Source organism: Belonocnema kinseyi, chromosome 6 (genome assembly GCF_010883055.1).
Source record: "Belonocnema kinseyi isolate 2016_QV_RU_SX_M_011 chromosome 6, B_treatae_v1, whole genome shotgun sequence".
Taxonomy (NCBI): domain Eukaryota; kingdom Metazoa; phylum Arthropoda; class Insecta; order Hymenoptera; family Cynipidae; genus Belonocnema; species Belonocnema kinseyi.
This window is the reverse complement of record NC_046662.1, coordinates 148,684,879-148,702,943: the sequence shown is the minus strand read 5'-3', so window position 1 is coordinate 148,702,943 and position 18,065 is coordinate 148,684,879. Positions and strand designations below refer to the sequence as shown.

The 18,065-nt window shown below is 35.4% G+C and overlaps 1 protein-coding gene across 10 annotated transcripts in view; it reads left to right on the top strand.

Annotated features, from left to right (window-relative positions):
• LOC117174910 (zinc finger protein 658B-like) overlaps nucleotides 1-18,065 on the top strand; it is a 184,814-nt gene that overhangs the window by 149,638 nt on the left and 17,111 nt on the right. For all 10 annotated transcript variants that reach the window (XM_033364352.1, XM_033364350.1, XM_033364356.1 and 7 more), the window contains one exon: nucleotides 6,371-6,577. In XM_033364352.1, the coding sequence (XP_033220243.1) occupies nucleotides 6,371-6,577 (207 nt within the window). The remainder of the gene's footprint in view (nucleotides 1-6,370; nucleotides 6,578-18,065) is intronic.

Here is an 18,065-nt window from a genome sequence, read left to right as displayed (position 1 = left end):
AAAACTCGGTCGGCTTACGCGAAAATAATGCCAAATTCTGCTGGGAAGTTGTCACACGAATTCGTTTTTGGTCCACTGTGAGCAAACGCTGCACCCATCGCGTGCAGAGCTTCTTCATGCCCAAAACTGAATGCACGATATTGCCCACACGTTCCAATGATATGTCTATAGCATTAGCTACCTCTCTCATTTTCACTTTGGGATCATTCAACATCATATCATGGATTTTTTCGACATTTTCTGGTGTAGTGACCTCTTTTGGGCACCCAGATCGTTCAGCATCAACTGTGCTCGTACGGCCACAACGAAACTCGGTAAACCACTTATGAATCGTTCCAATCGACGGTGCAGAGTCCGGGTAATACTTATCCAACTTGGCCTTGGTCTCTGATATCGTTTTCTTGCGACGATAGTAGTGTTTGATCAAAACTCGAAACTCAGATTTTTCCATATTAAAAAAAACTCGGAGGTTAGTCGCTTCTCATTGCTGTAACTTGTAAATGCGTAAACAGTAATGGCTGAAGGTTTGACGGGCGTCATTTGAAGGATCAAGCTCGACGAAAATGGTTCACATTAGTGAATACTAATGTCATCTCTTAGAATTTTCAGGTACTTATCAGACTGCCTAGTATTAGATGAAAAAATACATCAATGTCCATCACAAGAAACGCATTTGTTTATAATAATTGTTCATAAATTTAACAAATTATATAGGATACCACATTTTTATGATCACATTTCACTTCATTGCTCTAAACGAGCGATGTTGCTGCATAAATATACTTCAAAAATAGTATATTACACTAGAAAGATAGGAACTTAAAATTCCTGCACTGTGCGATGATGCCCTTGGCTTCGCCTCGGGCATCATCGCACAGTGCTGGGCTTTTAATTTCATGCCCATGGGGTGTATACTATTTTTCTTTATATCTGGTCGGAAGTACATTTGAGTCTTATTAAAAATTGAACAACCACGTTTCGTAGCAGACACATCGTAACGCAGCCGTGTTTTTACTTTTCACCTCGCTGCAGCGCCTCCGCGAAGAGTTGTGAAGCTCTTACTTTGTTCTGTCTCTCTCTTTTTTCTATATATCTCCCTCTCGCTTTTGATTTCTGCCCGGATTTTGTAGAACGAACGGAACGAGTGCTGTTGGTCGGGGGCAGGCGTCAAATAAGAGAAAAATTAATCGAAAGAGAAAAGTAAACACAAGAAAACTCGATTAAAGCAAAGATTGATATCATAAAAATAGATGTGGCATAAGAACTTTACAGTTCAACAAACTTGCACGACAGACAACCGATACACGAGTATACGAATGAAAATGGCGTTTGCACGAGTTGCTACTGCTTGCAGAAAAGCTATTAAAGAGGGCGCTTATATCTTTACCGATGCGTGAATCTTAGGCTTCCTGCACCGAAAACGATGCGGTAGGCATGTACTTTGGACTGTCCGGCGGAGTGAACATGCTTTTGAATTGAACATCAACATCTAAAACTCCCTAATAAATAAACAATTAAAAAATACTTTTAACACTTTTTTTGGGTGTTTTTAAAGTTAGGAAGTAAAGGAAACTGTATTCATAATTGAAAATAACATTGTTTAGGATTTTGTCTAGGATTCATAATTAATTATTGTATTATTATTAGGGCTAAGTTATCTATTAATCTCTGTTATCTCTTACGTCATAATTATTTTTATCTGCGTCAATTAATTATAAACATTTAACCCCTGACAAACCGTTCTAATGAATTTAGCTTTATCATTCTTGCGGGAAGGTAAAGCTATGATAACGCTAACAAACGTATTTTAATGTTATTAATTTTACATGACTCCTAATATTTTAATTGTTAATAATGTTTTGCTAGATACGTATATTTTGTAGCAAGCATGTCGCCGAGGCTTGGCGTCTTGGGCAGTGAGCCTGGCTACTGTCAGAGAGGCTGTTTGTCATTTGTTCGTCGATATTCTCTACAGTCAGTGTGTTAACTCTGTCTCTGATTTTAAGGAGGGAATCCCGTGTAACAGCCTGAAAATTAGGGTATTCCTGGGGATTTTTTTGGGGAAGAAAATAATCATGAATCTTTCCAAAACTTTTTTCTTTTATTAAGATACTCATAAAACAAATGTATTTCAGCCTGATACATCAATAATATTTTGATTTATGAGGGCGGATGTCGAGCATGTCCAAATTCGATAGGCCATGTTGCCCGATATCTAGCTTCTCACTCATGAGTCTGAAAGAAATAAATCCAAAAGATTTTTAAAGTTTAGATCCTTAGTTACTCGACAAACCAAAATTTTCGAAAAATATGCGATTTTCTTTACTAGTGCGTGGCTGGACCTTGTGTGTTCCAAAGTAAGGAGTCGAAATTTCATTTCCTTTTGGCATTTACCTATCTTATTTTTGTCACCAATTCCGAACAGTGAGAGTGACTCCAAATCCTTCAAGTGTTCTTCAACTTCCGTGGAAACATTAGTGAACAGTTTCTTTAGGCCTTTTATCTAAGGCTTTTATCTAAGGCCTTTTTTATACGCTTTTTATCACCTTTCTCGGCTTCTCTTCTCCGTGACGTGAGGCCATCAACTTCTTTTGAAGCGTGACTCTCAGCCTCTGAGACGACAAGGGGAGAAAGGATTCTAAGTCAAAGGAACTCAAGAACTTTTTTCATTATTCCACGTTGACCGGAGGGTCACCATTAAACCGCTATAAGCGAAAGAGCATCTCAACGCAATTTCCGAATACGATTCGAAGGAACCAGCCGTTATCCCGGAAGGAGTTTGGAACCTCGTCGCCATCCGCCGTGGGCCTCAGGGTACCCGCGCCTCGTGTAGTCCACGACGACGCCGAAATCACCGCGCTTCTTCGTTGATTTTACCTCTGCCCGGCTTTCATGCGAAGCCGAGGTACGTTCTTCCTCAGCAAACGTTATCCAGAAACTCGTGGCAGAGTGATTAATTTTGGTGTATATTCAATACAGCCTCACCCACGGCTGCCCTTGAATTGTGAATGTTGCAGTTTAGTCAAAATATTGATTGTTCAGCGTGCGGCTGTTGCGAGAAGAGGGCGTTTCTTATGATTGGCATTACAGCACTTGATGCTGACCCGAAACAGAGAGTGTAGCAGTTGATTACAAATATTGAGCACTCAGCGTTCGGCCGTTGCGAGAAGCGCGTTGTGTGAGACGGACGTAATGTTTACCACATTTTAATGCGTTATATTGATTTTGTTGTCATTTTTGCTTTTAATGCCAAACGGATATATATTATGCTCTGATTTTGAACGCTTGGCGCCGTATAGCGTTAAAACTGTTCAATAAAAAAAATTATGTATATTTCATTGGGCCCTTATAACCTAAAAAATCAACAAGTTCTAACCAAATCCACTCAAAAACATTTTCCCATGAATTCTGTGCGGGGTCCTTTCTTGTTGCACTCGGGCGAATAGAATATTTGAAGACTATATTACTGTTCGCGAATTCACAATCAGCTTTAATTCCACATTGTCACAAAGCAAGATTCAGAGGGGCCCCTAGGGAATTATTCTCAATTCGCCCAATTCGTTTCTTTTAACTAAGATGCAATTTCTTATTGAAGATATGTTGCAGGCGCCAGATACTGCTATATTAAGAGAATGAGGAGCACAATGCACGTACAGAGCTTAGGGTAATGTTTCAATGACAGCAGCTTGTACACCATTAAATTTTACATTCATTTCAGCAGCTCCATCTTAACCTTGGACGCACAAAGTCAACTATTCAATGCAAGCAATATCTTGTGTTTCGTCAGCAAGGATCACAAAACAGTTTAAAGCATTCACTCTTTCAAAATTTGATTGCTGATAACGTTATTGTACACATCAAAACTTTCATAGTGTATTATAAGACTTATGTATTGCGCATTTTTTTTAGTACTATTCTAACATTTTTTTCAAATCATTATCGTGTCTGCCGGGATAGCACAAAAGAACTCGAAATTTACTGCGTTATCGCCTGGTTCTTCGAATGCATCGTTGCTGGTATCGAAATCTCTTTGACCTCACAAAGGAAGACCCTGTCTTTCACAAAATATCACTGTTTCAATTATTGGTGCTAATTTCTTTCGGTTTTTTAATATGTGTCGTTTCTTTTCATTATCCAATTGCACATCAATTCCTTTATTTCTTTTAGATATAAAGTCGCAGAGGCATTCATTATTTTCGATACTTTCTTCGTTATATCTATATTTCTCATGTTTAGAGAATCGTTCCAGTGCATCTTAGTAATATTTGAAGTGGATAGTGCATAGTTTACCTTCAAAAGTAAAAGTTTGATTAAAACTCTTCCTGTTTTAAAAAATTTCGTGCAAACAATATATAGGTATCAAACTAATTTTACAGTTTACATTACGGACGAAAATTTTCATTTTTTCTAATGCTTGTCCTTTTAATTTGTGAACTTCACGATAATTTCATCAACACTTATAATTAGTTGACTGATTTTATGTTTTTTTTTTAATTTAATTAAAATCATACATTGTTCGCGCATTTGTCGACGGCCATATTCATTTTTTTCCACGTCACTCCTTTTACTTGGTAACACCATGGTTATTTTATCAATTAAAACAATGAAAGTAGTGAATTGCTAATACTAGAAGGACTGAAATTGAAAAAAAAATCTTCTTGTCGGCAAATGCCCAAATAATGCATTTTCAAATAAAATATGCTTAAAGAAATCATACCATTTGTCAACAAATTATAAACTTTAATGAGCTGGCCCAATTGTACTAATAATTTATGAAATAAAAATCTTTGCGTAATTCCTATTCGCGACTTTTTCTAATGTATAACTTGGTAAACAGTTTTCTGATCTCTCTCAAATATAAGTGAATGTCTTAAGTCCTTTGTTGGTCACAAAATTTAATTTTCTGTCTAATTCTTCTGAGATTTTTTTGTTGTCATCGTCTATTTTATATAATCTTTTGCATCTTTTTAATTCTTCGAGCAAATGCGTGAGATTTGCCTTCTTTATCATTTCGAAAATTAATTGGCTAATTGCTCGTATATTTAAATGACCTTTGGATCATGTCGAAAAGAAAATATGTAGCTAGAATTGTTTATTTGAGTGGCAGTCTTAGTGGTCTGTTTCGGTTTGAGTTATTACTATCCTCTAATGGTTGGCTGTCGTCTGTATCTTGTAATCTCAATTGATTAAGGTTGAGCCTGTTACAGTATTCAATATTACTGTGTGAAAGTTGGTGAGGTTCTTTTGATTTTTGTATTATATCAAATTTGTTGGGTCATAAATTCGTTAATTCTGGGCTTTTTATAAGTTTGTCGGAAAATGTGTGTGAAACTAATCACACAGGTGACGTCCCGATTAGGTGGTCTGGCTTTTGCATCAGTTTGAATGTTATATTTATATTATTTGATTTACCAATATTATCTATTTTATTATTTTACAGAGATAAAAAATTATTTTATGCTAAAATTATAATTGTAGCTAATAAATAAATTTAATAATATTTAAGACTTCAAAGACAAAAATGTACAACATAGTCAGAAGAATTAATAAAAAACTATATGTTTTATGTTCAATATGAATTTAATAATTATTAAGAATATAAAACTATAGTTTGAATTGCATGGTGTATAATCTTTAAGCCTTTAAACTCTAAACAAATTTCAAGCTTTGGAGAAAATAAGAGGTAGACATGAAATTTTTCTATGTTACTGTCATAACCTGACTTTTGCAACCAGGAGTTACAGATTTACGTCCCAAATTTACGTTTCCAAATCGCTGCACTGGATGTCAATACAAAAGTCAGACCTGCTAATCAGAGCGCCGCCTGTTACATCAGTTTTACCACCGTTTCCTCTTCGGATCATAAGAGAACAGAAAAGTTTTATTTCTCGTCTTCTGTCATTTCTGGAGAACGATACGCCTATGTTAGGATATTTTTCATGGTCCGAATAATATGTATTAATAATGGTTTCAAAGATTTTGTTTGGAATTTTAGTATTTTAGTAAGATTGTTATTGGGACTTTGTGCCCAATAACAATTTTGATCAAGACATTCACTTGGAAGTTATTTAGTCAAATTACCCTCTTTAAGTTGCTATGATCGGACTAGAATGGCACTTTCCGCAAATAAACGCAAATATTTATATTTTGGCCGATTCGATGCTACTACATAGTTTATAATTAATCATCCAATTAAATAAACGTGTCATTCTTCAGTTAGGTTGACGGAAATTCCAATGTTTGCCCTATTTAAAAAAAAACTATTCTGATATAAAAATATTAGTTATGCACATGCCCCTTTGAAGCATTTTGATTAAGATTATAATTGAAGAAAATAATATTTTATTTACTACCTGTTTGGCTTTTCCAGGTGTTAGACCATACAAATGTCCACACTGCCCATATTCTGCAATCCAGAGTAATAGCTACAAGAATCACTTAAAATCTAAACATCCGTTACTCTCAGGTGTGTTTTCCTGTGATTTTTGTCCATTCCAAACAGTCAAAAAGGAAAGTTATGTACAGCATGTAAGCGATCATGATAGAGGTGTTATCAAAGCGTCCGCTGCAAGAAAAGGTACAGTAAAGTGATCTTCGTCTTATAAATATTATAATATATTTTTTAAGGCTTTGCAGTGAAATAATTTTGTTGTCCAACTCCCGCGAAAGCAATGCTACTTCTGAGGCTCGTTGAGAGACGACGAATTTATTTTTTTTTATTGATGATGTGAGCTTAGGGGAAACTCAATTTCACCCACTAGTGAGGGAAGTAAAATATAAAGTGTGGTTTGGCGTGGCGGAAGTATTGTTGATACTAGCGCCATTAGCGTAGACTATACATACAATCGCACATATACCGTTTTTATTAAATAAATGGGTTGGTCATTGTGCACTGCCATACACCAGTTTTCTGTTGAAAGCTTTAGCTGCTCCATCGTCTTTTTGTTTATTAAAAATTAAACTATTCAGGCAAATTTACTCGCATTCTAATCCATTTTTCTGCATGATCCCTGTTTCACTCGTCGATTTCTAAACTCGTATGATCGGATGACAAATTTCATAAAACCTAGCATCTGGCAGCCAGGCGTACTAGAACTTGTCGTCTGGAGATGATCCAAGTACCTAATTTTTGCTTTCTTCGGTATATGGATATTGACATTCCGGTTCGTTCATTTTCATTATCTCTTTGTTTCACTCCCTTTCTTCGCTCTCGCTCTCATTCTAACTCATTGGCAAAGGTCTTCATATATTCTCGCTTCTTTCTCTTTGCCGCCCTTTGACCTACACCCGGTTTGTCGACCGAGCGATTGATTTTCCGCCTCTAAAATCTTTTGAAATATTAAATTTTAGCTCATTTTAACACTTATATTGGTTTCAATTAATTAGTTTATTGTAATGTGTTGAGCCTGCTAAAACTTTACAATGAAAAAATTGATGATGCAGTCATAGATAACACAGTTCCACAAAAAAATGGGTTATGTGAAAGATCGGAGTATGGTATCTATATGGATTTTTGGGCGCTGAACAGGAATCTGATATCAGTTTTTCCTCAGCACGTCAAGGTTGTCCCCTAGACGCGGAAAATTCCCAAATAAACCACCATTTTGGGTATAAGTTACGCTTGATATATAAATCATCTGAAAAAAGGTCAGGAATTCAATTTTTAAGTATTTCGGTGTGCAGAATATGAATCTGAGACTAGTATCCCCCCAGCCCATCGCGGGGTTTCCCTAGACGCGAAAATATACCTAGAAAATCAGCTTTGGTATGAAATAACTCTCTTTATGAAAATTGTCTGACCTTGTTTTTCCCTCAGAAGGTCAGGCTTTTTCCCCCAATACGATCAATTTTCTACGAACGCATTTCTTTCGAGTGGAACGTCATCATTATTACATTGAACATCACACATATAATGAAGCCAAATTTTAGTCACAGTTCGCCTGAACCAATTTTAAATACGAAGTCATAGCGCGTATGATTGTTTATCTCTTATCTGTTTCGCTTATTTTTCGAATAAAATTAACTTTTATTTTTAATATTTTTATTTTTGTATTAATCTTTAGATTCTGTGTAATACAATTCAAATATTGCATAACGAGTATGTTAATTAAATTAAAGTCAACTAACTCCGATCTTGTTATGGATACCTAAACCATTTTTCACGTCTTACAAATCGAGAAAACTCCAGAAAACGAGGACAAAATACAAAAATCCTTAAATTCAAAGCAAAAACACAGAATTGTGGGTATTATATGTATATATATATTTATCTTAAATGATGTTGGTTGTACTGAAGTGATACTACAAATGATATTACTCTGCATTAAAATTTATGGAACCCAAATTATTTTAGATATAACATAAACAATTTATACCTTATATACCCTTAGAATAACATAGAACACAGATTTTACCGGAAAAAATATCTTAAAATTATAAAATATTATGTTGGATTTAATTTTTCTTTTTTTTGAGTATTCAAAATTTTTTGATAGTTCAAAATCATGATTACTGTTTAGGGCATGTGATACTTCGTCGGGTGATCAATCGCGTACACTTCCCCCTGCTTTTTTCCCACAAAAATTAAAATTTTTTAAAACTGAATTCGGAGATGGTATAAAATATCACAACGGACGTCCCCGGACTCTTTTTGAGGAATAATAACAAAATATATTTTATTGTGCTAAATGAAAATTGTATGCATGTGCCCTATTTTAAGGTTAGGATCGTTTTTCAGCTCTCTGTCATTCCGATAATGTAGGTCTCTGTCGCACAGATGCTGTTGGTAGCACTCAAGAATAATTATGGGAAAGAATAGTAACACACATAACCTCGAAATACACATACACACACACACACATCAAATTGAGCAAAATTAATTTTTTAACTAACCCACAAAAAAACTGTGCGGGACGTTCATTAATATGCTATTGAATTTTGTTGAATTAACCCATAAAAAAGTGTGCGCGGAAATCCGTTAGCATGCTCGCTATCCTGTCCCAAGTTTTTTAGAAAAAATATTTATTATTCTACAATAAAGCCGAGGGGACCTAAAACTGTTAAAATCGATAATTTTCTAACTATCATTTGTCATATTTAATTTGGCTACTGTTATGTATTTTACAATGAGCAGACGTAAAAATTAGTCGTTTTAAAACAAGTAAATATAATCAGTACTAGTACCATAACAATTTATAAAAAAACGTATGAAAAAACCCCAACATAATATTTTATAATTTTAAAATAGATTTTTTTTCAGTAAAGCCTATGTTATATATTATTCTAATGTATATCAGGTATAAGTTGTTTATGTAATATCTAAAATAATTTCGGTTTCATAAATTTTCATACAAAGAATAATATCATTTTTATCACTTCAATACGACCAAGATCATTTAAGATACAAAAAATATGTATGTGTGTAATACTTAAAATAATGTGTTTTTGCTTTAAATTTAGGGATATTTGTATTTTGCCCTCGTTTTCTGGAGTTTTCTCGAATTTTAAGACGTGAAAAATGGTTTAGGCATCCATAAAAAGATCGGACATAGTCGACTTTGATCTAATTAACAGACTCGTTATGTGATATTTGACTTGTATTACACAGAAACTGAAGAAAAATACAAAAATCAAAATATTAAAAATAAAAGTTAATTTTGTTGGAAAAATTCATTTATCTAAAAAACTGGCCTGGGAATTTTTTTTCTTTTTGGTCTTAGAATGTTTTAAAAAATATAAGGAAGCAAATAAAAAAAAAATCTGAAGTGCTATGACTTCGTATTTAAATTTGTTTCAGGCGAACCGTGTTTGACACACATTTATCATTGTAAAATCCATAGAGTGGTTTTCTTCTTCTCTTTGTTTCTTTTCTCATACAATCATTTTTCAACATCCAGCTAAAGTCTACCATCATATGCTCATCTCACCGTCCTTGATACCAACACACCTCTGTCTTGATATCTTATTGAAATCGCTCTCCCTGCTCCTGACTAAAATCTCCTAAGTTACTTGGAAAGTAATCCAAATGTGTATGGAGAAAATGCAATTTGAGATTCATCAAACAACCTAGTTTCTTGAAGTTTTCAACCATAGTAGACCCTATATTCCTGTAATTTTTACTTTTGTTATTGCCTAGAATGTGTTGTGTACCTTTCTTAGAACTGGCCCATGCCACCTTTTCAACATCATTCATAACATCCATAAATTGGTCATCCTTGATTATGGTGTTAATTTGTGGACCATCAAAAACACCTTCTTTCAGTTTGTTCTCAGAAATTGCAGGAAATGTATGACCTAACTAAGAAAAGCATTGACCGTCTTTGTCTGGTGCGATCTTAGTGTCCAATTAATCGGCTTATAATAATTTTTCTACCTCTATTATCCCAGAAACATAAATAGCATGGGAATTTAGTAAAACACTACCTTCAGACAACGTTTTGAGGAGTCTATAAACAGCCTCCATTCTTTTTCTCTGTACAAATTTGTCCTAAGTTTATTTACCAAGCTTTTTACATTGTTATAATAAATAAGATCTGCATCCCGCGACAAATACTTTCTGTACTCCTTATCTCTATCTCGGTAGAAAGTGACTGTCGTTTCACTAGACAGCAAGTTCTTGTTCTTCAACCGTGAGGCTAGTAACTCGACTCTATCTTTCGATAACCCTAAATCCCTAATTAAATAATTGAGTGTTTTTGTGATAAGGTTTGTGGTACAAAATAATTATATGGAGTGTAATCCTCATCGTCTACAGAACTTGTTACATCATCCGCTTTGTAACATCGCATGTACTTTTGTTCTGAATACCACGACAAGTACTACATATGAAATTCGCGGCCAATTGCATTGATTTATGAGTCACCGTAAAACCAAAGCAATGTCTATAAATACTTTTTATCTTGTCTAAAAACTTTCTCAGATTGTTCTTCATTTTATACTCACCACAAACGTAGCAAAACGATTGAGGTTTGCTATCACTGTTTGAATGAGATTTTAAAGTTTCTTTAGTTTGATCCATGAGAGTATAAAAAGCCTGCACGTTGGCGATCTTGTGCCGATCGCAGGTGAGGCCATCGTCCTAGGGATGATAACCCTTATACCTCCCTAGATCTAAGTATGAAGGCTTTCCGACTTTACCGAAGAGATTGTCAACTCGTTGTTAGACATCTTATGGCACCATCCTTACACCCCCCCCCCCCCCCCCCCCGCAGGGCAGAGTGCCTAACAGCGATGGAGGCTTACCTTAGTGAACCGAAAGCGAATTATTGTACACATCCCCTTTCCGGACAGTTTTCATCGTTTCCACTATCCTCTACGGTAGCAGATTCAAATAACACTTGTTCTTTTTCAGCTTCAACTGTGCCATTTGCAATTTACGAGAAATAGTTTTTTTTCGAAGTTTAAGAATAGTCAGATATTCTTATCAGGCGATTAGAAAATATGTTCCTTCATTTCGCTTTAAATTTTTCCAGGCTCGGGAGAAAGTTTTTAGCTGCGAAGTTAAATTCACTCTAACGTCATTTTATGGAAAAAAAGAGAGCTCTTTAGGGAATTCTTCTAGTCGATGGAAAAAGTTGAAGGCTCTGAAGCGAAAGCTCCCATCTGTATTCAACCTGGTTTTTAGGGAATTTATCGGATCTAAGAAAAACCTTTGGAGAGTTAGCGGAAATCTGAGTTCAAATTTGTATTCAGCATCTAAAATGCATAAAGATGCCAGATGACTTCATATCTGTCGGTAATTCGCTATAAGATTTTCTAGAGAAATATCCGCGTCTAGGTGGAAACTGATAAGCTTGGCGAAAAGTAATGCCAAATTTGTGTTCAAAACCCAAAGAATATAAATATACAATGCTCTGATCTGATTCCAGACGATTTTAATAACAAGGGTTATTTCATATCCGATAAACCTGTTTTTCCAGGGAATTTTTCCCATCTAGGGGAAAACCCTGACGTTTTGGGAAAAAACTGATTCTGATCCCTCGAATAGCTTAATTGGAAAAGCACCTGACCGGAAATCAGAAGTTTTGTGGTTCGATTCCCAATGGAGTAAAGATGGAGTAGGATATTTTTTTTAAAGAAATAATTTTAATTATAAAATATTATTGTCCATATAGTCTTAATAAGACGTTAAGAATTTTCTGTCATTAAAGATTCTTAACTTGATCGATATTGTGTAGATTTTCTTCCTTCATGGTTTGGAGGGTTGATCTACTGTCGGTAAGGTACAATCTTTGATGACGGTGGCTGACGGTGGGTGGGAACTAACTCATTATAGCCCGTTTCGCTTTTGTTTGTCCACGCCTAAAAGCTCGCATGAGTGACAATTGCAGACCCCGCGCACCCCACGCAGTTCCTGTTATACCTACCTGCGACGTGGCGTCAATTCTCGGATGGGCTATAGTAGGGAGGGCTACTAAAGGGTTCCACTGTAATTATTCTAAATAAATCTATTATAAAATCGGTGGGTGGTGCTTTACCGAGAATAGATAACCCTCCACAACCGTGAAGGCAGAAATTCTACAATATAGATCAATCTAAGAATCTTCAGTAACAGAAAATTCTTAACGTCTTAATCAGACTAGATGGAAAATAATTGTTTCAAATATAAATTAAAATTTTTTCTTAAAAAAAAGGATCCTCTCTTTTCGCTGCGCTGGGAATCGAACCACAGAATTTCTGATATCCGATCAGGTGCTTTTTTATTCAGTTATTAGAGCGATCAAAATAAGAACCTTTATTCAAGAATATTACGCTAATTTTTAGCAAGATATTAATGGTAGAATAATTATTTTCTGGGAATCTGTTATATAATCAGCGGATGGTACTTAACCGATTGTAGAAAACCCGCTACAACCGTGAAAACAGAAAATCCAAAATATCAATCAAGTTAAGGGGGTAATCCCGTCTAGCGGGTCTAAAAAATCGATTTTTAGTTTGTTAAACGATAGCTTGGCTTCCCGAAAACATACAGTGAAAATTCCAGACCCGTAGTTGAGCTCCTTATACTCGAAACAGCGCACTGCCGGTCGGGCCATGATCCATCCCAGACAAGGCCTAGCCACGCGCATGTAAAAAAACTCGTGTCCAATCAGCAATACCGAAAACATATGATTTTGGAAATGAACCAGCTTAATGAAGAAGAAATGTTTCACCGACTAAGTAATGATCTGAACTTTAAAAATTTTTTTGTTTTGTTTATTTTATACTAATGTGTTTAAAGCTAGAAATCGGGCTAATTGAACCATAAAATTTGCACATATTAGACCTCCGCCTTTATCAATCAAAATATTATTGATTTATCAGAATCTAATACGTTCGTTTTATACTTCAAGTATAGCTTAATAAATTTAAAAGTTTTTGAAAGATTTGTTATTATTTTCATCCCAAAAAAATCGCTAAATATACCGTAATTTTGAGGCTGTTACTGCGGATTCCCCCTTAAAGAATCTTCAATAATAGAAAATGCTTACCGTCTTAATCAGATCTATTTAAAGTAATTACTTCTACCATCAATATCTTGCTAAAAATTAGCGTCAAGATTCACCACAACGTCACGATTCACTACACCACCAGTTAAGAGAAAACAATAATAATCACACCTGACAATTTTTGGGCCTCGTGTCTAATTGAAATCCAACGATCTTGGACTTTGGTCCCTGATCCGAAACCGCTCAAACAGTATTCAGTTTAAATGCCCTCCGGGTGTCATTCTCACTGATTGTTGAGCGAGGAAGCTGTCGGATCTCGCACCGGTTTAAATGTTCTTTATAGGACTTAACCCTCGCCAAAAGAGGCTCCGGGCAATCCAGAGACACCTCGAGAAGGAACTGCAAGCTTGCAGAGAACGTGGCTATTCCACTGCACCCAGTGGAGATGATTACCATCAACTAGATTACGAGCAGGAACCCACCTTCACCACCGAGAGGCTGTCTACCATATTCGCGGTTGATCCGGAGAAGGGGAATGAAACCTTTAATCTCGTTAGAGATGTTTAGACAAGCCGCGGGAAAGAAAACCTTCCAGCAACCCCCAGTGAGCCAACAAAATCCACCAGAAGGAATGAAAGAACTGGACTCTTGGCTCCTTAGCACCCAGGGATACGTTTTGGTAAAACTACTCGAATCTACAAAAAAACTAACCAGAAGGTCCCTCTGTAACATAACCATTTCTTTCGATTGTTTAATAATTAAAACCACCGGTCCCATTCGAGGCCACTAAACATAAACGAGGGACTGTTTCCAATTGTCTGAAAAAATTTTATTTATATTTGAAAAAATTATTTTTTATCTAGTCTGATTAAGACGTTAAGCATTTTCTGTTATTGAAGATTTTTAACTTGATCGATATTGTGGATTTGCTGCCTTCACCGTTGTGGAGGGTTATCTACTTTCGGTAAAATACCATCTGCTAATGATATGACAGATTCATTAAAAATAATTACTTCTACCATTAACATCTTGCTAAAATGAGCTTTATTTTCTTGGATAAAGCAAAGTGGCCGCTGGACCGGAAAATCCTGGAAATGACCTAGAATTTTCTGAGACCGGGAAAAACCTGAAAATGACAGTGAACTTATTTCTTGACAGGGAATTTTACGATTTTTCGGAAGAAAAATCTGCCTCAGTTTGATTTCAATAGTTTTGCAAATAATTAAAGTGCAGTGTTGAAGGTTTAAACAATTAAGCTTTAAGCATAAAAAACTGAACTATAATTGATTTGTCAAAACGATTCTAAATCTATTCAAAATTTGATAATTTCCAGATTCTAAGGTTTCAATCGGGTTGTTTCGCAGTTTTGGAGAAAATAATTTTATAATACATAATTTAAATCCGAATCGATGGTGCGTTAATAAAAAAAATTATTAAAAATTAAAGACGGTTAAACACTTATTCAATGTCCTGTCACGTGGGCGTCACGTGACTCAGAGGTTCTCATAATTATCTATGAATATGACGATGTGATTTTGATGAGAACTAATGAAACTCATGATAAAGAGGTTAGGCAACGCTCTGCTGTCAATTCTGACTATTTTGATTTGAAAGCTTTATTTGTTAAGGTTTGTGTGGCAAAAAAAGTTTTCCTGTTCTAATAAATGGATTAAGAGTCAGTAGTACGTTGAAGGAAAACAGTAAGTACAATTATTAACACACTTTAAAATCGCGCTTATTTACGAATTATTCAGTAAACATGACTCAATTTAAGTACTTTTTCAATGAATTCTTTATACGAACGTTTTTGATTTAAATGTTTCTATAATGTTTAGGATATTTTTTAAAGAATATTTTGCGATTTATATTTTCGATGTGCACATAACCAAAAGAAAACATCGGCACAGAATAAGATATTTGAGAACCGCTGACACATAAGCTGTGATTGGTAGGAAATCCAACCTCTTTGTTGTCAAAGGGGCCGTCGAATCGAAATCCTGATAGAAAATTCATAATTCAACATTAAATTAAAAATAGTAAACAATGTTTAAAAAATATTTTATGAGTGTTTTTCAAATTAGAATTTTATATTTTATAAGATCCATTTATTGGAAACATGATATGTGATTTTTGAAACAACCCTATTCGAAAGTCTTAACAAAAATTCAAATTAATATAATATTATTCATTCCGATAGTTTTGTTTTTAAATAACAATTTGATTGATTTATCGATAAAATATTTTTAATTCAAAGTTTTAGGTCTTCCTTTATATTACTTTTTATATTAAATTTAAAAAATTAATTTATTAATTTATTATATTCATTAATTGAAATTAATTGAAAGGTTTTCAAACGCTATAAAAGTGCATGGATAGAGTAAAATTTAGTTTACAATAAATTTACAAAGTTTGAATCAATCGCTGTGCTACAACATTTCAGGGACATTCTATGCTCATTACAAATGGCAGGATGGCAGTGTTTGCAATATGTTTGGAACTTTTCTGTCGGTTGCCCTCGCGCAAAAGCAGCAGCATGCTAGTTTTTTTGCATTTAACATCTGTACAATTTTGGACTGTAAAAGCCTTCGAATACATGCTGCAAAGGACAAAAAAATCATTTTTTATTTGGTGAATGTCAAACGTAAACGACTGAGTGTTACCTTAAACGGTTGTTTCTATCAAACACACTTGCTGCGGACATTAAAGGTACTCGTTCAATGAAGGGGATCAATTGCCGAATAACTTAACTGAATTATGGTTGGGGTTAATACATAAGATTTTCAATAAGTTAACTAATTAATCGATTTTTGATAACAAGTAAAAATATTGACAGTTATTGAATCGCAGTATTTTTAATTGTTTAATTTTCACATGATAGACATTTCTACGATTCATGAATGTGGCTAAAGTTGAGTTACCAAATATTAATTAATGCAATATATGCGCAGGAGCTCTCGTAAAAATATACGTGTAATCAGACAATTGTGCCAAAATTGATCTAAGCAGACAGCCGAGACCGTGACCGTATATTATGCCAAGAAGTTCCAAGTAATATGTGCAGAGATGGTCATGCAAACGCTGAATACCTAGTACTTATATACTGAGTACTTATGTACGAAGTACCTTTGCTACAATACTATTTGGATGTTCCGCCCACGCGGGAACGACGCATCACTACAAAACTAATGCGGCCCTTACACTGCTTTAATATCATCTTTTTCACCCTTACGGTATTGGCCGTGACTAACCTGCTGAACGCTTCGAGCGAGATAGTGTCAGTTGTATGTTCGTGATCGAATTCTCGGTTCCAACCGATTATAACATCACTGAAAATGAGAAAAAAAAGGAGGAGAGATATCTACCCTTTAAAACGATTTCATCGTGTCCTGTGACCACCCATCTCACGGTCGTGGTCATATAACTGATTTACCGCGTTTCTACGGGAAGCCGGTGTCATTTTAGATGAAAATTCCTCTGGGGCAACCGTAATCTAAAAATGGCATCGGCTCCCAGTAGAACCGCGGTAAAGCGGATTTACGTCCACGTCTCACGACATTGAGATGGGTGCATAATAAAATCACAAGGACAGACCGGTGAAACCCTCTTGTTCCTTGAGGACACGAAGCGATTAAAGGGGGACAGCTTTCTGCATCCATCTCGCAAGTCCCTTGGTATATTTTTGGCACGCTCGTATGGCTTTAAGGTTATGAACCAGTGATAGCTTCACACCTCCAAGAGTACCAATCACAAGGACAATTACTTTACCGTATATTTTGGGTACAGTCCATGCAACTCTCTTTTGAGTTCTTGATACTTCTCCTTCTTATCCTTCTCCTCAGCAGTGATGTTGTAATCGGCTGAAGCCGAGAATTCGATCGCGAATGTAGTTCGTTTTTCGAATTCTTCGAGACCGATGTCAGGCCTTGAGAATGCAATGGAGACGGCTGTCCGAAAATTGAAGTTTCAGAAAATTTGACACTTCTCGTTTTGGATAATCCACTCTTATCTCCCTCGGAACAACTCAGGAGGAATGTTCGGTGGTTCGGTGGTTCGGCAGTTCGATACGGTACTATGAACTACTTTTCTCAGTGAAGTTTTGGAAGCTAAGTTTTAATGTTTTTAATTTTTTTGTGCGGGGTCTAAAATATCCAGTCACAATACATATTTATTTATTAAAAATTTTTATTCTTTATTTTCGGGTGGAAAGGTGGTTCTGATCCTAAATTATCGTAATTATGAAAAAATCCAAACAATATATTTACAAAAAAGACTTTTTTAATCATTATAAAAATTTAGGACCACACACACACACCTTTCTTAATGCTTCCTATTCAGTATCCCAAATATTCAACTGGATGTGGCGCTTATTTTCAAAAATTAGTTAGGAAATAAAAAAGTGACACTAAGGTAGGAATCTGGTCATATGACCCACTCATTACATGGCCTTAAGGTTAGGTTTCTCTCTTCGTTTGCAATCGGTCAATCAGCCAGCGGGACCTATCCTCTCTCCTAGCCGAAATTCCAAAGAACGGGGAACAGCTTGTGTGCTGCGGACCCACAGTAAGTCGCTTTACGATCTTGCAAGTAGGCAGACCTGCTGCTCTGTTCTCTCAACTTCGTCATGCCTCGCTAACATCC